Source organism: Ixodes scapularis, unplaced genomic scaffold (assembly GCF_016920785.2).
Source record: "Ixodes scapularis isolate PalLabHiFi unplaced genomic scaffold, ASM1692078v2 ptg001212l_1___fragment_1__unscaffolded, whole genome shotgun sequence".
Taxonomy (NCBI): Eukaryota; Metazoa; Arthropoda; class Arachnida; order Ixodida; family Ixodidae; genus Ixodes; species Ixodes scapularis.
In genome coordinates, this window is record NW_024610117.1 from 2133781 (window position 1) to 2161005 (window position 27225).

General features: G+C 42.4%; 1 protein-coding gene across 1 annotated transcript in view; it reads left to right on the plus strand.

Annotated features, from left to right (window-relative positions):
• The window catches only part of LOC8041234 (medium-chain acyl-CoA ligase ACSF2, mitochondrial-like), a 79092-nt gene that overhangs the window by 43807 nt on the left and 8060 nt on the right, over positions 1-27225 (plus strand). Inside the window, exons 5-12 of the mRNA XM_040220245.3 lie at positions 1371-1489; positions 1607-1654; positions 9223-9340; positions 12443-12538; positions 14804-14952; positions 16043-16134; positions 18668-18744; positions 18842-18949. Of these exons, the coding sequence (XP_040076179.2) occupies positions 1371-1489; positions 1607-1654; positions 9223-9340; positions 12443-12538; positions 14804-14952; positions 16043-16134; positions 18668-18744; positions 18842-18949 (807 nt within the window). The remainder of the gene's footprint in view (positions 1-1370; positions 1490-1606; positions 1655-9222; positions 9341-12442; positions 12539-14803; positions 14953-16042; positions 16135-18667; positions 18745-18841; positions 18950-27225) is intronic.

Genomic DNA, 27225 nt, shown 5'->3' on the forward strand with positions numbered 1-27225 from the left:
GCAGAACTTTTAAATATATTCTACGACTGCGCGCTTCTCATTAAATATTAAAACATAAGTTGTTATTGCGCCTGAAGGGGCGAAAGCTCGAACTACTCTTGGCATCGGGAAGAGGAGTTGTACTCCTTCTCCCGCATCCTGCTTCCGCGACTTAGATAAGTCGCAGATGACGCCACACAGTACTCTGTGGTTCAACCCATACTGAATTCCGAATTGCGTTAAGTGGGAGATTCATATTGTTTTCGTAAACTGCGACTTCAGCGGTGAAGCACACTGGCTCCTGCTCGCTGGATTCGGAAATAAGTATAGATTAAAGTTCGGGGCCCTGCAATTTTTCCACAAAATTTAGCGGGGAAATTGATATCACAAGAGCTATAAACCAATTAAGTTTTTCTCAATTAAATTTAGTGAGAAATTGCATGTCACGCGAGTGAGAAATTGCATGTCATACCGCATCTGTTTCCCGGCGACATTTAGCGGAGAAATCGACGTCACCTGACCTAAACACCAATTAAGTTTCCCGCCTACATGTGGCGGGGAAGTGGCGTCGCGTGACGCCAGCTGACATCACGTGACCTATGCACCTTGGGAAAATTCACGGCACGTGATCAGAAGGTCAACTCAGCCTTCACGCTAAATTTAGAGTGGAAAATTAACGTGTTTTGGCCACAACATCAGTTCTGTTTGCCAGACAAATTTAGCGAAGAATTAACGTCACGTCACATATACACCAATTCAGGGGGAATAGGAGGAGGTGGAGGGAAGAGAAAGAGGAGGGAAGGAGGGGAGGAGCGGCAGGAGAAAAGGAGGAGGAGGAGAGGCATACCATCCCCTCTGTACCCTCCCCTCTCTCTCCTCAAGAGCTGCGCTTTAATTTCGCATAACAGAGATCTGTAAACGCCTTTGATTGTTTGTTCTGTTCTCCTCCGAAGCTTACCACACGAAATTCATACAATTGGGGAGTTTTTTCTTCCTCCACTCCTGGTCTGCATAGTGATGTGTTTTTGTTTTCTTTCCTTTTGCGGCCAGCGAAACCTGCAACAACATCAATTTTCTCCTTTATTTTCTTTTGGCGTTGTTCTTGAAATCGAACACATTTCTACTGGCTGCCCTGCGATCCGCCGTGGAGTCGCTTCATTGGCCCTTCCGGCCGTCTGCGCGCCGCTGCGTCGTCGGGACCAAACCGTACTTTTTCGACCCGAAACGGATCGAGGAAACCATTAAAAAATATGTGTTCGTCTAACCGAAAATCAGGATGCTGTCAGGTTTGTACAGCCCTTTTGCCAACTACCTTTCCAGAATCCAATGACACTTCGAGCTTTTGCCGCTTGGTGTCGTCTTTATGTAAAAACAGGTTCTATTGCTTTCAGACAGAGTGTGCGGCTCTGTTCTTTGGGGAAAAATTTCTTAATAACAAGTACTACGAGATGTTGTTACAAATTGCACCGGAACTGGAGAAGTCATCGCCCAGGGAGCTGAACATCCAAAGGTGACAATTCAGTCGTAGCTGGCTGTGTCATATTTTTAAACCACGTGAGACTGGCTGGGATGTTTTTGATCACGTGGATGTTTTCGATCTGCCATAACCTAACCTGCGTCCTTCCAGGCTGCCGTTCCTGAAACACGTCTTCACCATCGGCAACGACCGGATGCCGTAAGTACCATAAAATGGCACATGTTAGTGTCAGAGCTATAAATGCTTTATAGGGTAACTTCCTCTGAATTGTTTCCGCTGTATAATGGGATTAATAAAATAACCTTTATTTTTCTTTCATCGCTATTCAGATAAAATCTCTGCATCTGAGTAGTTCACTCGCAATCAAATACTAAATGCTTCCTGCTATATAACCTCTTGCAAATATGTTTGCATTAATTTTTTTGTCTTCAGTGTCCTAACAAAAGATTGTCAAACTAACATGAACGGTGACCCATGCGTATAATTAAGGCACACATGACTCAGTGGCTGGTGTTACTCTAATTAGAATATGTCAGTTTGTAATGACAATCAAGTTAACGAGTGAGTAATGCATAACACATGAGAAGAATTTGAAATTTGAAGTGAATGTTTAATGAGGCAAACTTGTGCCCACAGTATTCACGTGAAAGGTACCAGAATCTTGCGTCGGCCACGCAAGAACGACTGACTTGAAGTAGCCTGCTATGTGCTATGGGTTGTATCGTACACGCGCTATGTTTAGAATAATTATTAGTCTCAACACGCAATTATTCACAATATGAGACTCGACCATTCCTGGAAAACATCGTTTGCTAAAATAAAGTAATGGGTCCGTGGAGTCTGAACTCCGTTCAGCAACGCCATGATCGCGGCAATATACAGAAATTGGAAGAATTCTAAATCCGGCAATGGCGGTTATTTAAGCTGTATTGAGCTGGGTGACTTACTGCGCAATGCAATTTTTACGTTAGTCTTAGTGTTGTCTAAAGTTTTAACGGAACTTATCGGGGGAATGAATTCTGCTGTATAGATACCAGTATTTAACATACGAATATTTGTATTACGTTCAATAGTTTGTGTTTTCTATCTAAAGGCGACTTGCGAAATATATATGTTAATGGTATTTTAGAAAATTTTTATTTAAAATATTGTAGTAAATAAATCCAAATATATTATCCATCCTTTCCGACATTTGAATGAAAATTCAGTGTTTGGAGGTCTACTCAGTTAGAGGATGATCTGACATTGGCCTGCCGGTGTTTCATATATTTCCTGCCCTGAAACCACGAGTGAAAAGACATCATTTCTATAGTGGCGACGCCGTCATGGTCGCAGCGTGTGAGTGGTTTGAGGTGTGAGACAAATTAGTCTTTTAATACACAATGCGGTTAAGTGCTGTGATTCCCACGGAGAGTGTGAGGAAATGACACAGGAACCGGTATTAAATTTTAAACACGTACTTTAGACGACAATCTATACAAAGAGACACACAATGTAAAATAAGAAATAGTATTTAAGAACAAAAACAAAACTCGAATCGCGACCCGAGAGAAATAGACCTCACGACGCCTTGTTCTTGAGCCTGACACTAACACTGCGGCAGATGGGAGACTTGCGAAGAGGAAACGACCCGTCCATTCATTGTTTCTAGACAAACGCGAAACGCCAGCGTTCGGCGTTTCCTTTGAACAGTGATTAGAGACAAACGCAGCGACCTTTACATCTACCCTGTAATAATTTTAACCAGAGCTCAGTGCTCCGACATCCCCACGCGATATCATGTACTTTTCTGTCTCTCCTTTTTATCTCGCCCAATTTCTATCTGCATAACAATAGAAGTCTGCAACCAGTTCCAGCAAATTCTGCAGAAACGCATGGGTGATTTCAGATAAGATCGACCAAAGGATGGCTAGTCGACATTTTCAAATCAACTGATGTTTTATATGTTATTGTCTAGTGTCTGGTATGAACGAATCCAAACTTAGTTTTGATTAGAAAAAATACTTGGGGACAGGAAAAATCGTAAGGCATGAGGTGGTGGACAGTTGCATTAACGCGCACTGATGGAGGGGGCCCGTTTGAGAGTGAATAACTAAAGCGATAACATTAGGAGAACACTAATACGTTTTAGGCGCAAACTATGGGTATAGCTTGCTTGTAATATAAAGTAATCATATTTATTTAAAATTTATTTATTTTTCTAAAAATTGACAAACATGCCTGCTCGAACGACAAATGGCAAACTTTGGAGGTCTGTATCTCATGAAATAATTTAATCATTATGATATAATTTGCAGATATTATTCTACTAATATATAGCTCATATTTAAAAAATGACTAAGGTATCTGTGTGATACAATAGTTAGGATATATTTAGTCAAACATGGAAAACAAATCAAACAAAGAAAAATTCCGATGCGAATAAAAAAAAAACACCACCCTCGATTTTTTTTTAAATTGAGGTAACCTGTTATACTCTATTTCGGCATTCATTTCCATTAAAAACATGTTGCATCATTTTATTGAGAAAGAAGATACAACTCCCCAAAGTAGGGTCCTTTTTCAAAGCCTACACTTAGCAGTGTTTTATACAAGAACTGACTCTGAGTTCCAGTTTCATGAAACCAACACACATCTTTTATATATTTTTATTCAGATGAGGCCAATGATAACTAAAGAAATCGTTCACACACTTAAATTAAGGAGAAACTACTGTGTACAAAGAGGTATCTTATTACGGACTAGTGATCCTAGAAAAGATCATGCAGCCATCGGCCACTAGGAACTTTGTTTACTTTATTCTCCTGCGACACTATATGCTATTCCCTCTTCCGCTCTACCTTCATCTCTCTCTTTCTCTCATATATATCCCTGATATATATCCAGAACAAAAACATGTTCAAGCATTCCCTTTCTGCGTGGTAGTGTTCTGTGGCTAGCAAAAATCATTTCCTCGCTAAGCTCACGATTATGGCAAAATAGTTGCCGGAAACCGCAGACGACACTCGTCGCTAGTTCTGGCAAAACGGCCGATACAATCTTTTTTTCGTATTTCCCCGCTCGCTGTCAAGGACAAGGGGGTTCGCTTCAACCAGCAAAACATGGCCGCCGACGCCTGTTTACTGAGCAGTCACGCCTGTCGCCATCTCACTCGCTGGCGTCACGGGCGATAATATCAGGCACAAAGGGGCACACCAACCGGCAGCATTATCCCCAAATACTCGAGCCTCGCGTAAATACATAGAGTGTAAACGCTGTCGCCATGTTATCGTAGTAAAACCGCCCCCCCCTCCCCCCCCCCTCCCCCAACGGGGGACTGCAGTACGCGACGGCGTACTAACACAACGGCGTCGATATCGACATCGCGGGCTCCGAATTTTCCCATAGTTCTACCCCACGGGCATTTCTCGAAACGCTTGATATTGTGTACGCCCGCCTGGAAGGATTTCAGGCGCGTAGTTAAGATAAGGCGGTTCTCCGCGGCAAAAGAAAGCAATTTCACAAAAGCTTAAAAGCGGCGGCGACGCGTGTGCGGTGAACGCTTGTAGTTTTGGTGTAGACAGGGTGTGTGTGTTCTCGTTGTTGACACCAGCCGGCGATAAGGCACTGCAGGCGGTAGCTCAGTACAGCAAGGGCTAATCCGAGTGACCATCAACGTAACCCCACCGCCAACGCCTCGCGAACCGGTCGCCGACATGGCTCAGGCTGTGTCATGAACCACGTGGTAGAAGCTCGGGTGCTTTCATATCAGCGCGTGGAGGGACGACAGTGCGATTCCGGAAAGTCTTTTTCGAAGGCCGCTGACCACAATTTTTTGTCTGGAGACTTTCCCTCTTTCTTCCTTTGACGTGGATCAAGCTTTGCCGATTGTGACCTCTCTTTTCAAATGTACGTTTGCAGTGAGTGAGCTCCTCAGCCTCGGACTTGTCACTTGTGCACCCAGTAGTTCTTTCACTTGGCAATTATATGCCATCAGTTGGGGTTTAATTTCTATTATTTATGTATACATTATGAAGACGTCCTGGAGCTCCGAACGAGTGTTTTGTGCAGATTACTTTTGCAAACACAAAAAGACTATACCAAAGCAGCGGAATTTTCGAACTGTTGGCGAGTTGGACCTAAACTCGTTGAAGCAAATTCTTCCGCCTGACTGTTCCACCAAAGTGAGTGCGACGGACTACCTGTGCTACCATTGCTTCATGCACATCACTAAGGAGATCTCGATGCGAAGCTCAGAGCAGTGCCCTGATATATTTGTGCCAGCTGAAGAAGCAATTGAAGATCTAAATCGCAGCATACTACCTACAGATGTGTCGCCGCTGAGACAACCAAGCGTCGTAAGAAGTCGGGACAGGCCTGCCTATGTCAAGAGAAAGCAGACAGAACTGGAGCAGGTTGCTGTCAAGAATATACGCTCAAGGCTACGTATTGCGTACGACAGGGACGCACCATCGGGGTCGTCCGAACCAACATGCTCCACGTGCACTGAGTGGGTGGACAACTTTCGGCAGGCCTTTGAAACCGCCACCTTTCTCCGGGAACGTTGTCAACTGCTTACACTCCTGCCGTCAACACTGACGAAGAATGAGGGTCAAAAGATGATTCCACAGGCCTCAATGTACCTCATCAGTAAATCCCGAAAACTCAAGGAAAAGCATGGCGTGTGGTATGAGCCGGATCCTTACACGAGGTGCAAGGTGAGCCCTGAGAACCTGTCTGCTGCCCTAGAGTACTTCACGAAAGACGAGCTACAATGTTCGCGCCAAAGTCCCAACCAGAAGGACGTCATCTCTGTCATGCTCAACGGAGAGAAAACGTTCGTGCCAGAGCGCTTCATGACACGCTCAATACGAGAGGCCTTCCGTATAAACAAAGACAAGCATCCCGATTCCGGCGTTGGGCTAACGAAATTTTATTCGTTGCGCCCTAGATGGGTCCAATGTATTCCACACCAGGAAGTGTGCGTTTGTGTGCGCTGCGCCAATTATTATTTGTATTGCCGCTCTAGAGAACGTTACAGGCTCAACATTCAACACTGGTGAAATGAACTCGGCATTTCTGTGCGACCCAGCAACAGAACTGTGCCTTCAAGGAGACTGTGATCACTGCCCAAAAGGCCAGTTTCTTACACTCCAGGAACTTGATATCCCGGAGGATGCAGAGATTGTGCTTGCAACATGGGAGTCCGGCGACCTTGTGAAAAAAACTTTGGAACCTCAGACTTTCCTAAAAGTCATCCAAGTGACGGTTGGAAGTTGGGTACTTCACAACCATATCCGGCAAACGCAAGGTAAAGCGATCTACGATGAAAAACAGTGCATGAAACGCGGGAGCATTGTCTTTCATTTTGACTTTGCTGAAAACTGGACCATCGTGCTTCCTGACGAAGTGCAAGCATATCACTGGAAAAAAAACAAGTTTCGACATTTACATGTGTAGTGACGACAAGAAAATCTACAAACAGCTTTGCCATCATCAGTGAGGACCTGTGTCACGACGCCGCTCACGCTTGCTTGGCTCTAGAAAAAGTGAAGGAGTGGGTTGAAGACAACGTTGCGGTATACTCGTACGTGACGTACGTACGTGACGGCGCCGCCAGTCATTTCAAGAATCGCTACCAGCTTCACCAATTTGCAAAGGACGATTGCCCACAAGCCCAGTGGTTATTTTCTGCATCTGGACATGGGAAAAATGCATGTGACGGAGTTGGCGGACTCGTGAAGCACCAGGCCACGCTGAACAACCTGAGAGAACGTTCAGTAAGCGCAATTCAGACGGCCAGGACAATGGTGAGCGTTCTATCAAAGAAACTGAAAGGCGTGCATCTTGTATATCTGGACGAAAATGAGGTTGTTCGGTATCGTGAACAAAAAAAAGAAGAGTGGCTGACGGTGCGCGCCTTCCCTGGCATTCAGTCTTGGCACGCGTGGCGGCTCAGCAAGTCATCAACAGAAGGGACCTGTGACGTATATGTAGCACGGACAGTCGGATCTGCTTGGAAGCAACTTTATTAAATGGGTACAGCGAGGAAAACCTTAGCGTAAAGTGCCGAATTTGATTTCCCAAGGACTGCTCATTTTGAATGCAGGGACATCTTATTTATCACATTTTTCTTCACGGGGTATTTAACCTACTGTTTTTGTTGGTGGTTACTAATAATTTTTATCTGATCACTATAAAAGAAATCCCAAAATGTTATCCTCGAGCAGGATAAAATATATCGGCTTGCCACGATTCATTCATACACCGAGAGCATCGAAGCTGCTCCAGTTAGGCACTATGGCATCCGTCACCTGAAATTGTTTGTAATCGTAAATACACAGCCAACCTAAATATCTTACTATTATATCTTCGTTTTTGTGTGTGGAAGTAAAGTTATTTATTTTACTCTAGATGTAAAATATACCGGAAGGTACAACTTCACACTGCATCATCTTTTCTCAAATCTTTAGTCTCTAATATGATACCACTTTGTACGCTTATGTAAAATGCTGTATATAGTTTCTCCTCCCTTTTACTGTGTGACCGATTGCTCTTTTTATCAATGACCTCATCTGAATAAATGTATATAAAAGATTTGTGCAAGTTTCATGAAACTGGAACTCAGAGTCACTTCTTGTATAGGACACTGCTAAGTGTAGGCTTTGAAAAAGGACCCTACTTTGGGGAGTTGTTTCTTCTTTCACAGTACAATGATGCAACATGTTTTTAATAGAAATGAATGCCGAAATACCGTATAACAGGGTACCCAAATTTAAAAAAAATCGAAGGTGGTGTTTTTTTTTTTATTCGCATTGGAATTTTTCTTTGTTTGATTTTTTTCCCATGTTTGCCTAAATATATTGTAACTATTGTGTCACTCAGATACCTTATTTATTTTTTCAATAATAGCCATATTTTAGTAAAATAATGTCTGCAAGTTATGTAATAATGATTAAATTATTTCATGAGATACAGATTTCCAAAGTTTGCCATTTGTCGTTCGAGCAGGCATGTTTGGTAATTTTTAGAAAACTAAATCAATTTTTAATAAATATTATTACTTTATATTACAAGCAAGTTGTACCCATAGTTTGTTTGTAAAAGGTTTTAAAATTCTCCTAATTTTATTGTTTTAATTATTCACTTTCAAACTTGCCCCCTCCATCAGTGCGCGTTATTGCAACTGTCCACCTCTCCCTGCCTTACGATTTTTCTTGTCTCCAAATTTTTTTTCTGGTCAAAACTAAGTGTGGATTCGTTTATACCAGACACTAGACAATGTCATATAAAAACATCAGTTGATTTAAAAATGTCGACCAGCCACCCTTTGGTCGATCTTATCTGAAATCACCCGCATATTCTGTACCGATTCTATACCTCTGATCAAGTTAATTTTTCTTTTCGCGTTTTGGCAGCACTAAACGCTGAACGAAGGACATCAATTCTAGAGCGGGGATACATGTAGAATGCTTAAACTGCCATTCTTCAAAACAAATTTTCGCAAAAAGGCTCACTACTCAAACATCCTTTCTATGTAGAATGTAGTAGTGTTCTGTTTTCCTTTTATGAATTTTTATTTAAAGTAAGCAAACATATTTGTTTGAATGTTGTCTAAATTTCGAATAGACTTAGTGGCAAGAATTAAAAGGCATTTCGATTGATGTATTGCGTAGAAGTTTAGTGTTCGCTCCCTAAGCCTAAGCAAATGGTGATGACTGCGAGCTTCGCAGAGAGGTTCTGCCAGCATGTAAATATCGTTTAATCGACACTTTCATCTCCCACAGCGGCACCATCACTTTCAATGACCTGATGAATTCTGCAACGGCTGAAGACCACGCCATCATGAACTCTTTTTCTGCCAAAGTGCAGTTCGACCAAGACGCTTTTATCCAGTTTTCCTCAGTAAGTGTTTAAAAATGAATTATTTTAAGCTTGAGAACATTAGCGTCCCACGATAAGCAATATCCCTAAATTACACAAATGCCATGGTTTTCTATGAAGCAGAGCACCAGGTGGAGGCCACGCAGTGGTGGTCATGACAGTTCCACCGCCTTCTACGAACAGCTATTCAATCACAGAGGTTGCCGAAAATGTTGAGCGACATGTTCACTGGTATTATAAATTCACTCTTGCAGAAAACGCCACGACACCCCTTTATTATCCCAGAGTCAACCGAACGACACAAACAATTGGAAAGAAGGGGGGGGGGGCGCTAAATTTTACGCTCAAACCGAATCCGAGACATCGCATTTTATTTTATGAATAATTGTTTCGGGCTCTAAATCCCAGAAGCAGCGCTTTATGTTTGGTTAACATAAATAGTTGTCAAAAAAAAAAAAAAAATAAGGCTGACAGATAGGGTGTGTTATAGTTCTGCTACTTTGCATTCTGAAAAAGAAAAGTGGAACTTTTTTCTAGTTATGGATTGTTGTGTATATGCTGCCCATCACATTGCCGTAATGTGTAAGCAGGTATAGGATAGTGTCACATATTTACAAAATAATTTATGAAAATAAATTATATGACATAACTTGGATGGTTCATTTTATCGAATGAGACTGAGCATTCAAATTTCATCACGATGCCGTAAGCGAATTCGAGCAGCCTCTCTTCTTTCTTCCTAGATCTGGGAGTCGAAGTATAGCATAACCGTTGTTTTGAATTGTATGACCTGGTGAGTTATTTTTTGTAGGTAAATTTAGACATCCGGAATGTTAGTCATGTGGGGCGTGTCTCTCAGCTGTAGTAGATGAATTTAGCCAGTGCAGTACACTCGCCAGCCTGGCGTTTTTAACGTGCTCCACTCGATGACCTAGTAGGGTCTCTCGCTACGTCCTATAAGGTCAGATAAATTGATATGGATTCGGGGTTTTCTAAAGCTTTTAGCAAACACGATACCTGTGCGTCCAGTACAGAAACATGGCATTATATCATTGTTCCCGCTTTCATAGGACAATGTAAGTACCACGAAAAACATCTGGAGAACGGCAGTTGAATTTTATAACCAGAAATACGGACAGCCGTTTTGATTCGACAGCATAACTACTTAAATACATTGGTTTATTGCCGATCGCGCAAAAGTGAGTCGACTGAAATTTTAGTTCTTTTGAACGACATATCTAAAATTTATAAGATAAAGTACGTTACGCTATCCGAAGCAATAGCCATTACACGTAAGCGTGGCTGGACACTTGTTGAGTATTTTTAATAATAACAGTTTAGCTACGAATGCTATCATTAAGCTATAAGAGAGTAAAACAGCCCAGATAGGCACACTTTTAGGCAGGGATGGGCAAAATACATGCAAATATGTATCGAAATACAAATACAAAATACTTCGTCAAAAAAGTATTTAATTACAAATCTAATTACATTTCCAAAGAAGCATTTAAGTACAAGATACAAATACAACCAAATGTATGTGGTCTCTTCCAAATACTTTTCCAAGTACATTCCTCAAAATGTGCGTCAGCGACTTCAGGGCACCTGCAACGAGTTTCTGGGTATCTCATTTTACTTTTGCATCCCACACTCGGGAGTTAATGTGCGAGGCTCTAGTAACGTAATAGAAATATAATTTCACAAAAAAATGTCATCAGCTTGGACGTAATAGGTGAAAAAAGTACAGAGCTTCAAGCAGCTTTTTTTGTCGATTACATTTTGGTATAGATCAACAAAGAACCGAGACGACCAAGACGGAGCACTGTATCTAGAGACTTTTTTATTGTTGCAACTCACACCAGTTACGAAAATCTGGACGACCCGCGCACTTAGAATGTTCCAGGCAAAAATATGGATGGAAATCAGGCTGGAAAGCATCACAAGTTGTCACAGGCATTTATTTAGCCAGTCTGCCTGTGAACGTCGATTTCGTCACTATTCTTGCCCTGAACTAGCACCGTAATCACAATGTCACTAAACGCTTGTGCTTGATTGAGAGACACTGCATTCGGTGCAGAACGTAGTTGTCTTCCTGCTCTGGACAGTGACAATAAAGTTGAGAATGTATTTTCGCCCCAAAAAATTGTATTTAATTAGAATTGTATTTGAAATACCCACGTTTTAGTGTTTAAATACACACGCCAAATACATTACCCAATTTGTAATTAAATACAACTGCAAAATACACAAAGTATTTTAAATACGTATTTCAAATACTTGTATTTGAAATACTGCCCATCCCTGCTTTTAGGTATGCAAGTGTTGATTTTTTATTGGTCCAGTGGAAAACGAGCTACTTTGTCAATTTATCATTTCGTATGTGTTTCCTGCCCAAAAAACAGACTCGATATTTTTGTTTCTATTTCTATTATTACTTTATTTATTTTGTAATATTATTTCCTCGGTTCAAATATTTGTAGAAAATCAGAATAAAAATTGACAGTATTTTTAAATAAATTCATAAATAAAATGCCTTTTACACGAACAGAAGGAATAATACGGAGCCTAATCTGTAAACAGTAAATTACGGCACTGGATTTCACGTTGACAGAACAAGTACCAAATAATCATTTTAGCTTGGCGATCAGCCGCAGAGACTCCGCGCCGGCTCAGCCGTGCCTTGTGGAGGCGGCGGCCGAGCTCCACGTAGCACGCCGCTCTTGGTCACCAGGCTGTAAAAATGTGGCAAGCTGTGCCAGGAGGTATGCAACCTAGTCGCTATGTAATACGGAAGCTGCAATAACTTCCAAACGCTAGGCGGGTACATGAGGCCTCATTGGACGGAAGCAATGGCTACACAAAACCCTGTTATGACTCTCACGGCATCTATTTAGGGAAGGTATAATGCTATTATATTTTCATGTTCATAGATAATAAATAAATCTGCATTATTTATTACTTTTTTTGTCGGTGGTGCTACTAACAAACCTAGCTACTCAAAAGCGAACCTTGCGGTTCTGTTCGGGAAAGACGTGATGGAGTATAAATACTTTTTTCAAAACACCATCCCGTTTTCATAGGTTGCCATTATTGTTAACTATGGGCATTTATTCATTCACGTAGGGTACAACGGGGCAGCCGAAACCTGCACGATTGTCTCACTTCAACGTTGTCAACAACGCCAACACTCTGGGCCGTTTTATTGGATACCATCAAAAGGTGTCGTAGTGTTTTTTTTATTTCCAGTACTTCAACTAATTAAAGCAAATTATTATAATTTTTATATTAGTCCTTAAAAAAGCAGTTTCCAAAATCGGCGAATCTGAGAAAATTATATACAAGGTATTCCCCAATAACTAGAAATAATATAGGAAATAACAATTCAAATAAAGATTTGGATTCCCTCCCGCTAACACTGCAGATCAAAGCGGAGGTTGAAGTGCAAACAGAAATAGTTAGAACTATAATTATCCAAAATTAACTAACAGAAGGCTTTAAATATTCTCGTTATCTGACCCATTTCAATTAAAGCTACGTTACCGGTCATCCAAATACGTAATCATAGTTGTTTGACACTAGAAAACTGTATACATTTTCGCGCAATTCAATGGAAAAGTTGGGCTTCATTCATTTGATGGTAACTCTGTATGACAGTACACAGAAGGTGAGCGAAATTTGTTTTATTACGTGTGTAATAAGGATTGGATATATGTATATAACCACTGCAAGCTTGTTATCACCGTTGGCGAATATAACCGGATTAATAGCAGGCCCCAAATTAAGAGCCGCCGTTTAAAGTGCACGAGGTGTAAAATTTTTTCTGTATATTTCTTTTTTATTTCATTTTCCCTCAGGGTTTAATTCCTCAACGACTTTCTTTCAGCAATACTCATCGCGGCCGTCGTTACACATTATTTTCGTCTTCCTATAGTTCGAAATATTTGGGAGTCATTTATTCAGAGTGTGGCGGTATCAACGCAGCAAGGGCTCAAACGGGCACCAAAAGGAGACAAACTAAGGCTTGTGCGTTCGACGGTCAAAAAGACCTGCCAGTCGGTCGAACTGTTTGCCTTTCATGCGTCAAACCTCTCGTCCAATCTGCATTTCGGAACCGAAACTTTTTATTCAAGGTGTTATTAACATCTGCTTATCTGCTGAATCATTCAAGAGTGGCGAATTTTGGTCTCAGTACATTGCCGAATGTACCCCGGAATCCCTGCAGATGCACAGTCCGACAGCGGAGGGATGCAGGATTTGACAGAACGCGAGACTTCGGGGAAACGTAAATATAAAAACGCATAGATTTAAGTCACAAGTAAGGAGTTCATTCAGGAGTCTTTCGCACTTCAGCATTATTGCGCAGGTTAAGAATATAGAATACGAGATGCCTGGCTAAAACTAAATAAGCTGTTTATTCTGTAATTTCACCAAATTTTATTTCGCAAAAAAGGCCAGCTGGTACGGGCCTCCGGCCTTTATGGCACACATCAACACTCCTTGTTCCAAATAGTGATAATTAATATTATAAAAATAAGCAAACCAGAACAATTTTAGATTTGTCTTTATTTGCCGCACACGCGCAGTCTTCAATCTTCTTTTCGGACGCGGTCGTCATGCTGATATCCCTGGATTTCATTATCCATTAGTATAAGGATAAACATACGCCCTTGCAAAAGTTGGTATTCCGGTGTTATTTAATTTATATTGAGAAGTGCAACGAATTGCGTCGTCTGAAATTGGAGCAACTCGGTCGGCACTACCCTACATTTCAGACAAAATGAATAGCGAGATGGGTTTCTTGCCATAATCAGAAAGTTTGCTGCAGTCCTAAGAAAAAGCGCGTCCAAAAAGTGTTTTCTCTCGAAGCTTCTTGGCCGAAAAAACCGAGCTCTTCGTGTTAAGTTATAAGTATGATTGCTTGGGGCGCTCTGCATCAAACATATAAGAAAACCACTGGTGGAAATAACTTGCTGAATAGCGTTCAGCAATAATGCACGCTCTCTCAACAACAGGCTACTGTTTGTTTCTTCTTCAACAGTTGCCAACCCGTTGATTCCAGTCCATAATACAAAAAAATCGTCTTATTTATTTCCATGACGTCACACAATTGAATTTAGAAAAGGTGCTTGCAATAACTGCAGGAATGAAGAGAGAATGATTTCAGGAATGCACGAGTACTGACTTTAACGTGAGAATCTTTTCTGGTGCAACATGCAATGAGAAAACAAGTTTGTTGCTTTCACTTTGAAATTTCAACCCAGCAAATAGATTAGTATTACACACCTTCAGGCATTACAAAACCTATCCACACTTTGTGCGCTTTTCGTAATCTCAGCGTGCAAACGTAGTTTGATACAAGGTTTCACTTTATAATATCGGCCACTTCGATTCATCTGCGAGGTCTGGGCAAATGGGAAGCTGTGCAGAACTGAAACATTTACTTTGGATTGTTTCACAAATACAAACCATTGTTCGTCTTTGCAGCGTGAAATCATGTGCTTGAACGCAGATCTGATCTACGGATTCGGCAGAACATTGGGCGTGTTGGCTGCCACAATGTTCGGTTCTACCGCAGTTATACCTGGAGCTAGATTTTCACCAAAAGCGACCCTGGAAACCATCACCAACTACAGGTTATATGATCGCTCAATATATTTTCGAATATTACCCGTTTTTTCGGTTTTGTATTAAAAACGAATGTCCCTACTCTAACAGTGATACTATAGCCAAGCTAGGAACCCATGCTCTTAACACTTAACGTATTGTTAACTGTGGCAATCTAGCGCACACCTTTCTTCTGATTCACTTTGAGGCCGTCTGCAATTAGACCTCGATGTCAGAGAGACATTTAGTCTAGCCCGGCATTTTTCTACAAGAGGAGTGCCGTTGCTTCTTGTGTCACGTTTTTTTTATCACTATAGTGCAAATATTTTTTTATTTCTTTGTCCTTAAGTTAAAAATGCCCCAACAGCTAAAGGACTTAAAAGTGCTATACCATAATACATAGAAAAGAAGCGGTACAACACTGAAATAATGAAAGTACAAAGACACTATTGAAATGCCGATGTTCTATGTGATTTCCACTACCACTGCATTTTAAAAATCGTTAAAACTAGGAAAGACATAATTTGCAGCTGACGTAAGATTTCTGTACATGTCCACCTTTCTTGTGAGAGGCGAGCGGTTTCAATATCTAAGAACATAAAAGTTTATTATATCTCAAGAAGCGAGATGGTACAGGAATGCTTATGTATTTTAGCAGGCCTGCGAAAGCTACTCCGCCATTCGATAGTTCGTGCAAAAATATAATAAGTCCCTAATAGTTTTTTGTGAAAGTGTGATCATTCTTAATTTATAAAGTAGCCAGGTATTAAAATAATATATTGCTTGCCGAGGTAAGGGTCGTAAATCAAACGAATAACATGTGCCTGCACTTTTTCGATACTCTATAATCTAGACAAAGTAATGGCATTCCATATCGGAGATAAAAATTCCAATGTCGAGCAGACGAAAGAGGTTTACAGTACTATTACAATTTCCGGGTTCCCTGTATTTCTGGACACTTTGCCAAGCATCCTCAATGATGAAGAAACTACAACATTCACCTGTGCTTCGATTCGAAGTTTATCATGAGCATACTAAAGCTCTTCCATGAACCGAACATTAAAGCTTGATCGTTCATGCATCGGTAACCTGTGTCCAAAAGTACGCTCAATATTCCAGATGCACGATCGCCACTGGTTCAACCAGCATATTCTCCGATATAATGCGTAAGCTTGAAGAAGGATCATACGACGTTTCTTCCGTTAGAAAAGGTATGGAAGTTTCATCTAATAATAGTTTAACGTCCTACTTTCTGGTACTGCGTATACTTTGGCTCACTTTATCACAGAATGCAGTGAAGACCACACGCACGTGATAAGTTATTTTTATATCGGCTTGGATGGATTCACGCTTGTGCAGTTTGTGGAGTGGGTGCAAAAGTAAAATTTATACTCTCTCTTCTTAACCTTTGTGGTATTACATCCAAAAGGAAAAGCCCCAAGAAATCTGCGAAGATCTGTCCTTAAATCGTGCGAAAATCGGAAAGTGCGAAAATTATTTCACGTGCTTTTAGAGGAAAGAGCTCATTTAATGTACGTGAACTGCGTGTAGGGTCTAGTTAGAACCACGTTAGGTACTTTTGTATCCCAAATACCCTCGTGTTCTTTATACTTCAAAATGGGCGTATAATTATTTGCTTAAATTTTGATATTAGCCCATTGGCACTTGCTTTACAGACTGAACTCAACCTCAGGTGCAATTTTGAACAATAATAAGCCTGTAAAAATAAAACCGGTCATGCGTTTTAGTTTTGCATTGCAGCACGCTGAATTTATTCACTCTAAAGAACATATCCTGCTGATTAAATTGAGACGAACTTCATTCCCCCAATCAGCTTTCATTTGTATCAGCACGAGCCCGTCTTAGTACTTCAGGCAAAGCACACTGATCAGTTTTCAGGCAAAGACAATGATCAGTTTTCTTTTTCTAACATCTCATTCGCATGACGAACGCTCTTGTCCTCAGTGCGCCACCCGTTCTGTTCAACAATGTCCCCATCAACCCCTTTTTATTTTTTTTTTTTGCGAGGCGATGTGATGACAACCGGAGCACTTCTAACAAGCCCCTGACTTTTAGTTTATTCTAGAGCGGAGCCAACCGCGACATGCGCGTATCCACCTGGACAACTGCAAACCACACTACCGCTTGTCTAATGACGAAGGCGCGGAATAACACATGGCCCGCGCATGCGCATGCGAAGGAGAGGAGAATAGGCGATTGCGGTTGTAAGAGAAAAAAAGGAGGGGAGAAGGAAATTGTTCCGAATTACAGATCAACATTTTCGAAGCTTCCTACCAATATGAAGGCTATCGCGTTTAACATGGAACACACAACGTAGTATCACAAATGTGGCCCACATCGACCAGGCTTCAGCCCATCACTGCGTCAAGTGAATGCGGGCCACTATCTGAATACCGCACCCCCCCCCCCCCCCCCCCCCCCCCAAATCTGGTGGGATTAGTACACCTCTCCAACGTGTCACACGACGCGTCGGGAATTTAGTCGTTTATCTGCCCTGGTCTTTAAACGAGAAACACCTTATCAACAAAATGTCCCACTGGCCGCAGGACTTGTCGGTAAGGCTTCCTTCTGTACAGTGTTGAACAAAATTGGGGGAGCTGATTCATATGAAAGAGTTACACAGCTCCTCCTGCGTTAAAATAACGGCGTCCTGCCGCAATTGCCACCTGCATGGGATGCGTGAAGCTGCACAGGCAGACACACTCCTGTCTCAGCGACGTACAGCCACGAATAACAGATTACTTCGAACCTGAAACAAAAAACTTTAAGGGACAAGCCTGCCCCCAACATGAAGTCAAATTACCCCTTTTTATTCTGTGACAAAAACAAAGGGGGAACTGACCCCAGTTCCTGGTCGGCAGCGACTTTGTTTAACTCTCCGTAGTCTGCATTTGTCTAGGACAGAACCGGTCTCATCATATTGCAGTCTATTCAGAACCTAACACGGTCACAGCGTTATGCGCGGTCGGCCGTGATCGCGGGAAAAGGGGGGGGGGGGGGGGGGCAGTAGGGGTGTATTTTGGCGTTGGCCAAGATAGCCTAAATTATCGCTAGAGAAGTAACATCAAGGGAGTTCCGCTGGAAGGTTTTTTGAGCTCAGGACAGCACCTTTTGCTATACTTACTTGTTTTGACCATGACTTTACAGTGGTAGTGGAACGGGACAGCACGGTGAGACTCTTTCTGGGGACTAGTCAAATGAATGTCGAAACCACTGCTCTCGTCTGGGTGAAAATAGGCATCCCCTGCATATATATGAGAAACTAGCATTGAGTAGCACTTTAGGGAAACTGTACCTGTTTTATTTAAAACTTTCAAATGCCAACCTGTCTACCGTAAAGTGACCGTCACCCAAAGCCGTTCAATGTGGTTACTCAATCTCTTGATGCAGAACGTTCTGTCACAAAATGTATGATTGATTATAATTTAAAGTTGACGGCATCGACGACGCTTTTCTTCGGAAGGTTTCCTTCGTAGCGTCTCATGGCGATTTGTGTTTGACCTCAATACTCTAATGGAACTGCGAATCCTATTTCACAACTACTCTGATGTGGATCGTACCTTAAAGGATTTGGTTGTGGTTGAGGTTTTCTGGAGTAGCCACGAGCTTGTTCGTGTTTTTGTTTGAACTTTCTCTTCACCCCACTTTGCTTGTTTTTTGCCTGACATTTCCTCTATTCACTGTTTCCTGAATACCCTTTGGCGTTTGCAAATTTTTTCGCAGCGATCATGTCCGGGTCATTATGTAATCCTGCCATTGTGGAAAAAGTAAGAACAAGGCTGAACGCTCAAGCTGTATACGTACGTAAACAATTCTGAAGCGAGTCTCTTTACTACGACATGCTTTCATGCTTCCTAGGTCTGCTATCTTACGCCTTACAATGGTGCGACCTTTCAGATCATGTACGGTGCCACCGAGACCAGTCCGATCTTCAGCAGCACGAACCCAGATGAGCCAACAGATCGCTGGATTCGGACAATTGGGACACCGCTGGACCACGTTGAGGTCGGTACTCACCGGTCGCTGCCCACTTTTTCGACTAGGGGTAACCAGGAATATGCAGTGCCATCTACACTCACTCCAGTCTTCTACTTGAGCTATCAACGATTATTCAAATGGTCGCTTTCTAGCCTAATTTACAGAAGAGTAACATTAGGGACAAAATGCTCGACGGTTCGTACAACGCGTCAGAGGGAGGTCCGAGTTCGGCGAGGCTCAGGTGGCTCAGGAAAATCTAGGTGTCTCGCTGGTTTCGTCTCTCATGTGCCTCGCGCTTAATAAGCATTAATACAAGTTTGTATGAACTTTAGATATAAAAAAATGTTTCTTGTATCTGTGACATTGTGCCCACAAATGTTTAGAGAAAACACATATTAAAAAGACCACAACGCGTCGGAAAATTAAAAGAAATCTAGACAGGGGGAAACAAAAATATAATTTTTCTTCAAAGAAAACTTGGCGAGGCGTCCTCGGCATCAGGCCCTAATACCTTTTCGTCGCCAAGCAAATTATAAGGCAGAAGAGGCAAAATTTAATAGCGAGATTTCTGACAGCCATATTTTGAGGAGCGTTCTGTGAACGGTAATTTCACAGGCATTCAGATAGCGGCATTTTTGTGCTCATGTTCGTTATTGTACGTATCATCATATCGCTGGTGTTTTACGACGAAATCAGTGAACATGTTTTCTTGCGCCGTTTCCTGTTCCCAAATACATTAGCCAGCCTTCCACTTCCCAATCGCGCAAATATTTGCTTTTCGATTGGTTTATCTTAAAATCGTCTCTAGAAATGAACTTTGTACTTCACGAGTCCCCTCTTGAACGCCGGGTGTTTTTATTCTTCAAGGTGTTTCGCTTTGTGACTCAGATGGCGTACTCATTTACCGTTCTATATTGTATGTTTTGGTTTCTTGACATGTCAAAACACTTTTCTATCAAAGTAAAACTTTTCCTTTCATATAGTTCACTTTATAATACATGCCTAAAAAAGCAGTTGTATTATAGAAAAAAATACATTCCTGAGGAGCTATATTGTATTACTCAACTAACCTCACAAATGAGTCATAAATATTGTAGTTACTCCTGTGCGAAGTGATTTAAACACTAACTTAAATAAGTAGTTTCACTACTTCTATTTTTGTGAGACACACTTCCTTTTCGAAGCCAAACGTGCGTTCGTGCTTGCATCTGTGGATGTAAGTGTTTTATTATTTGGTCCCTATGCTATACGCCTCAAATGTGGGCTCATTTTCGTCTTCTGCGCATGAGAAAGGAAGTAGCGATGGCGTCAGAACGCCGAGCCCTGATTGGCTGATCGCGACCCCTATCTCTGCGTCGTCTGCTCCTTTGCAACGTCGTCTGCGTCTGTCTTACCTTTCCTGCGACTTTCGGAAGTTCGAGTTCGACTTCGCCTTTCAGAGAGGGCAGACGAAATAACTCGAGCGGTACGTTGTTTTTGTCTAACAACTAGCAGACGCGCATCAAGCAGGGAAGTCAAAGGACTCACTGGCGAGGTGTCCCGAGGCGCCGAGGTTTGTTTGCTTAGAACCGAGAGTGAGCGTGTTAGTGTCCGCAAGTTCCCTCCCAAATACTTTTTCCCTCCATTCGTGTGCGGCGAGACCCCTCACTCTTTAACGGCGTCGGCAGGTTGGCGCAGTTAACGTCGTCTGCTTTACGTCTGCTAGACAAAGCGATGGCTGCTTTACCTTTCCTGCGTCTGTCGGAGATTCACCACTTTTTCACCGGCGAGAGTCACCGTTGCCTCGGGAAGCAAGAAGATAACAAGAGGAAGGAATTGACCTCTTAATCTAAAATTGAGGTCAGCGATCAAAGTATAATACGGGAAAGGTTCACAAGGGTCGCGCGGGCATATTCCATTCTGCACGCCAGCCGGTCGTGGGCAGACGGTCGCCGAGTCGCGGAGTGCCTGCTAGGCCTAACTGCCCAGCTCGTTTGGTCGCGTTCGGTGGAATCGTGGCCGTTGGTGCTTTTCCCGGGTGTTTGTGGATCCAGCGTTCTTGTTCGTCGTGGTCTGTTTTAAGTACTTCTTAATTTTTTCTTGCTGCTTGAAGACGGGACGCGTCAGAAGCGCAGGTAGAAAAATAAACGTCCGTGGGTCGTCGCGACCGCGACGCTGTCGGCCATGCTGATTTGATCGTAAGAAGTGCGTAAGACAGCTTTGGAGCTGCCGTAGGATTTCGTCGTAACCTGCGCAAAACTTGCGAAAATTTCGTTTCGTGAATACGAATTTGTTCTTAAGTTTTGTCTTGCGCAGAGTTTTGGCGTAAGATCGTTTCGTGAATCTGGCCTCTGCGCTTCCGAAAGTCGCAGGAAAGGTAAGACAGACGCAGACGACGTTGCGAGCAGACGATGTTGCAAAGGAGCAGACGACGCTCAATAGGGGGTCGCGATCAGCCAATCAGGGCTCGGCGTTCTGACGTCACCGCTACCCCCTGCGCAAGAAGCAGACGAACTTGCCCTCCGCATAGTGCATGAAACACATCTTGGGCATGTGTGTTGCGCCTCCTATTCGGCGAGGAAGTGTTCCATAACGCGTCCTTGGTGCATTAGACCATAAGGAGGTTGGACTCCCGCCAGATGGTTACACAAGGAACGCATGCAGAACGAGTGATGACGAAGCAGCCAAGTTCGCGCCGTCATTGGATGAGATCAGAGAAAAACAATAGCACGGTGGTACATCTGGCGACTAAACAAAGACACTACATCCGTTAAAGGCAGACGAAAGTAATTTTGAAATGATAAGCAATCTAATTGCAAGGACTGGTGCGTCATGGCGTCGGATATCGCAATCCTGGTGGTACTTTGTCGAAATGTGTGCAAGAAAGGTGACCGCACGCAAGGGTTGGTGTCCTCCCGGCGTACCCTACGCTGTGAGCACACCTTTCCATTGGCTGTTTGGCTCCAGAGCGAAAGCTACCCTAGAGCAGGCGTCCACTCAATCCGCCTTCGCTGTCGAGGTACTGTCAAGGTCACGACAGAAACATCCTGACACATGAGTGATGTAGCTATGCGTAAATTAAGGGACCAAAATTACATGCACGCGCTGGACACAACAATCAGGGTTTGTCACGCAGGACAGCCCCTGACTGTAAGGTTTTGGCAAGGTTGGTTGAGGTGTAAAATTGATGAAAACACTAGTTGTTCTGGAATATCAGCTATTAGCGTTAAGCCCAATTTCCGAACTCTTTTTTGTTACGTTCCGTCCATAAAAATCCCCCCCCCCAAAAAAAAAAATAAAAAATAAAAATAAAAAAGGACCATAAGAAGATGTAGGATGGTCCATCAGGCTGTTGGTCTGATGGTTGATTGTATTTTGTTACATCTGACGGCCTAATGGTTTGGTTGCCTGTGGGTCTAATGGTCGGTGTAGATTTCTAACCACCTATATGGAATATAAAGGGAGAAGACAGAGATTGCCTAACAGGCAGTTCTGGACTTCATTTCGTAACCATCATTATTTAGAAAAAACAAGAAGGTTTAGGACAATTATGAATGAAGACCGTGTTGGTGGGGGCCATGATTGAAGAAAGAATAAACAAGTCAGACCAAAGAGACATGTTACATCTGTACTTCGTTACATCATATTACACATGACGAAAGAGGTGGTTGTATCGTCTTCGTTTTACATGTTTATTTTTTCTTCAGTCCAGGCTTTAGGATACCTTTAGAAATCGTCATATGAACCTGAAAGTAGAGTTTGTATTTCAATAATGATATGTCAATACTCCTATTCAGAAAATAGTGTTCGTTCATTTATTATTTCGTAAAACAAGACGGAAGAGGAAACGTACTTACTCCACTCCGGATGTTCGAGGCTCTACAACTTGTAAATTTATCGTTGTCTCTTGAGTGGCAGTCTAAAATCTTTCTTCATCGTCCATGGTGGGCATCACGGCGTTGTGCGAGAGCGTGCAATACGCTAAGCCTAATCGGGCCGAGATTGACTTTGTGTTACCTTATTCACCGTTTTGTAAACTTTTTATCTTTACACATTTAGTTCTCACTACACATCAGTCTAGTAAGTGTGTTTCAACCTAGCAAAGAGCTTTTTTTTTTTTGCACATTTTGTGGCACTTAGATCTTAAAGGAAACCTGACACCCCTAATCTTTTTTCTTTTTTTTCATTTTTGCCAGGCGATTTATTATGGTATTGGAAAACTACCCAATTCATATTTTGCAACAGAGTCACGTATATTTTTATTAAAGCCAAGAAAACGCAACTGCTCGAAACCGAAACTGAAACCCGCGCATGGAGGTCGGAGGGGTAGAGATGAGAGAGTGAGTGGCGGAAGTCATGTGGCTACACCCAACCACGCGCTTTTTTTTTTCCTTCAATTAGTTTTTTCGCAGCAGACGACATGCGTGGCGGTAACTGTTTGCCCTGCTATTCCTTTGCCGTTATATCTGTTCCGCTCGCTGCTCTGTACTTCAAGATGAGCTGTTTTATAGATAGAGAAGTTGGAGATGAGTAGTAAGTACCTGTGGTGAATTTCCGTGATCGGCTCCGAGAAGAATACCCCCAAGATGTTGCGTGAAGTGCTGCCTCACATGTCCTGCGTCCGAAAAAAGTGGCTTTGTGCGGCAGAAGCGTCCACAAGTTTCCGAAAGATGAACGGAATCGGGACCAATGGCTGGCTGCAATTCCTGTAGAACATTTCCGCCTTCGGAAAGTGGACGCTGCCCGATTTATATGCTCCTTGCATTTTGTGAAAAGCGATTACATTGAGTTCGCACGTGTCAACAAGGAAATCCCATATCATTTAGTTCAGCGACGTTTCGTCCACAACCTTTTTGTCTTTCAGTGACAATTAAAAAAAAATGAATCGGTGCCGCATTAAAGACTAGTTATTGAAACGATGTAGCCAAAACCGAAAGTGATCCATTAAAATTAATTTAGAGAGATACAATAGAAGTGACCAGCCATAATAAGGCTAATAAAAATGATTATTATTGCACTAAGATCAAGGTGGACCAGAAAAGTCATCAATATATTAATTGACAAAAATGCAAAAACTAACATTGATACTAGAATCAGGAACCATTTTCTGGACAATGATGATTACCGGAGGTTATCCAATTCACTTAGCAATAGTTTTGTTAAGGCTGCAAGCGAATTAAGACACAGCATCAATCCAGTACAAGCACATGAGTCATGCAAATGGTCTAACTGGAAAGTTTCGGCATATATGCCCGACATGACGGGAGGATGATTTAACGAGTACCTTAAGTTTAGTGCCTATAACAAACTCTCCATGAACAGAAAGAATGCCCGTGCGAGACACACGATATAACATCGATACGCTTAAATATTTATTATTTTAGTTATCCACTGTGTCTTTTACATCGAATAAAATCCGAAGCGCATTGAAAGTCTCGATAAGTTTGCCAATATACAAAGGCGGAAGCAAAAAGTAATGTGCAATCGACAGGCCAATATATGTTTCTCTGTTAACATGTAAATTCTAACACTATTTTGAGTGTTAACACTAACATATTTTGGAAAAACTACTATTTTTTAAACTCTCGTGAAGAAGGAAGAGCATCGGAGCTGTAGCTTCTGTTTTCGGCGGTGGCTTTCCAGGCGAGCGATCTGCTCTTCTTTCGCAAGGTAATCTGAAGCGCTCGACGCAGTGGAACTTTGGTCGATAGCGGCTTCGCGGCGGTTGCAGAACCATACGCGCTGCTGCGCACATCGCCGCTTGTTCAGCTACCGTCCTTCTTCCTCCGAAGAAAGGTTGCCGTCATCTATGAGCGACGGCGGCAACCAGTTGTTTGGTGGCCGCCGTCGCTCATATATGGCGGTAGCTGCCCAGAGTTCGGTGTCATAATTTTTAATCCGGCGGGCACGATCCTGGGGAAAATAGCCCTTTACAGCTCGGCTGTAATAATGACCAGCCTCACCGCGGAACCTTCATTTTGTTGCCTTCTTTGAGTGAGAATGTGCGTGCGTAATGAGCCAGAGTTTCTACAATGGCAGGGGGACAGTGTTTCTTCAAATAGCCGAAGTTTTTGTCTGTGAAATCTGAGCGACAATAAATCGCCTACTCCGGCGCAAACACCCCAGCTCACGAACGCTAGTGTCGGTGACGGTTTAAGAGTTCAGTGGAAGCTCCTCCCACCTCTTTCCAGTCTAGCAGAACGAGCGCCAGAGAGAAGGTAGCCTCCTCTCCAGCTTTCGCTTCACTCAAGTGGAAAGCGGTGAGGGGAGCTTCCTCTGAACCCTTGACCTGTCACCGTCTGTCACATCTCCCCTAGAAACACTTGTCTCCATAGACAAGGGAACCTTCTTCGAGTCCACTCAGTGGATTTACTCCTTGCCGCTCCGGACGTCCCCGCTTTCCCTAACCAAGGGGACTGCTAATTTAGATAGGCGCAGCTTGCGTAAGCGCAATTTCAGACACTGATGGCAGCTAAAATTATCGCCTGTTCCCGCTGTTTTGGCGTTCCATGATGTATGTATTTTCCGGACGACATTGAGAATGTATTGCAACACTTTTCAAACAGAAACAAACTGTAATCTAATTTGGGGGTACATGAGAGGGAGCGCCAATGCGACTGGATTGTTTTATTTCTCGGTGAGTTTTATGAGGATTCAGAGAAAAGCTGTTAGGTTTATCTTCAAGAAATTCTGAAGAAAGAGATCACCATCAAAATTAATGCTTCAAAAAGATTTAACACTGCTGTCATCCAGAAGAAAGATAGCCCGGCTAAAAATGCTTTCTCTAATCGTGAATGGAACCATACGAATACCTCAAGATAAATATTTCGCTTTTTCCCAAGGGACAAACACTCGATTCCCACACCCGAAAACAATTTTTTAAAGTCGCTCTCGGGTAGATGCGTTTAAGTACTCCTTTTTTCCGCGCACTGTGTCCGATTGGAACAAACTACCTCGAGATATAGTCAACTGTGACTGTGTTTCTTCGTTTCTTCAGCAACTGTTATCAACTGAATAAATATGATATTTTTGCAATTGGCGCCTCACTGTCAAAGGCGCTCCACTGTTACAACTCTTGTGTCATATTTGCCACTGTCTGCAAGATAGTCGTTATGTAATTGTTCATGTACTGCTATGTGTACACTTGCCGACACACTGCTCTCAATTGAAGCTCAGAGTTTCTTTCGTGGCATTCTGGTGGCGGGGGCCTACACTTACATTGCAAGGATATTTTATACATAGTGCTTCATTGTTGTGCCACTCCTATTATATTCAATGTATTAGAATAATAGTATTGATAAAAAAAAAAACTCCATCGCCAGCTTAGCCGTGTTCATTGACAAGGCGCTTAGGCCTCTTAAATAATTTAGAACAAAGTATAGCCGAAAGACATGCATATCTAACGCGCAAAAATAATGTGATTACCACGCTACACTACAGAACTTGAACATTAAACTTAGCAAAAGTCAACATTCGAAGAATATATTGAACGTACCACACTATACAGCGTCATGCGAAAAAAACAACACATTTATTTAGGAAAAGTATTAAATAACACCAGCACAACAGCGTCGACCACACTCACATTTAAAAAATGGGACGAAACTCAAAATGAACTGTTTTTGTGATATGTTTTGAGGAGAGCTTCCTTTTATCACAACACAAACACGAAGCTAAATGAACGAACTGAACTTGTTCGTTTCCGACGCCAACCCGAACAGCTATTTTTGGCGATGAATGAAAATGTACCTGCGGGGATTACATCTTGGAATGTAGAGACGGTTTTTATTGTAGAGAAAATCGCGCCGAGGGCCGTTGGACCTTCTTCCCTTTGATTCTTTTGAATGTCGAGTAGAGAAGCTTGAGGGCATGCCCTTACCAGCCTTATTCCTCACAGTGTAAGATAAGATAACAATGACATGCAGCGTACACAAGGAAAACAAAGTTTACACTTTCAAGAGAGTTTGGAAAACTTGGAATGCAAAACTTTCTAGCTGATAGGGGGAGCGAGAGTCTCAGCAGCTGCATCATCGTCAGCAATATGGTGGCGTCCTAGGAGCGTTTTTTTTTTTAAAGTGGTGTAGGTGGTACTTTTGTGTTTTTCCCTTTCTGCTGGTTTCCTGGATTTCCGAAAAAAAAAAGTGTTGCGCCGACAAGGTTCTTTCTGTGAATAGTCAGCACAATTTGAATACCTCTGAACAAACTTTCACGTTCGTGTCGGGGTTTAACTGAAGTTGAGGGCAACTGCGCCCGGTTGCAACAAGGCTCAGACAAAGAAGCGCTAAATATCTAGACACCAGCACGACATCAACCTTTTCTCTGCG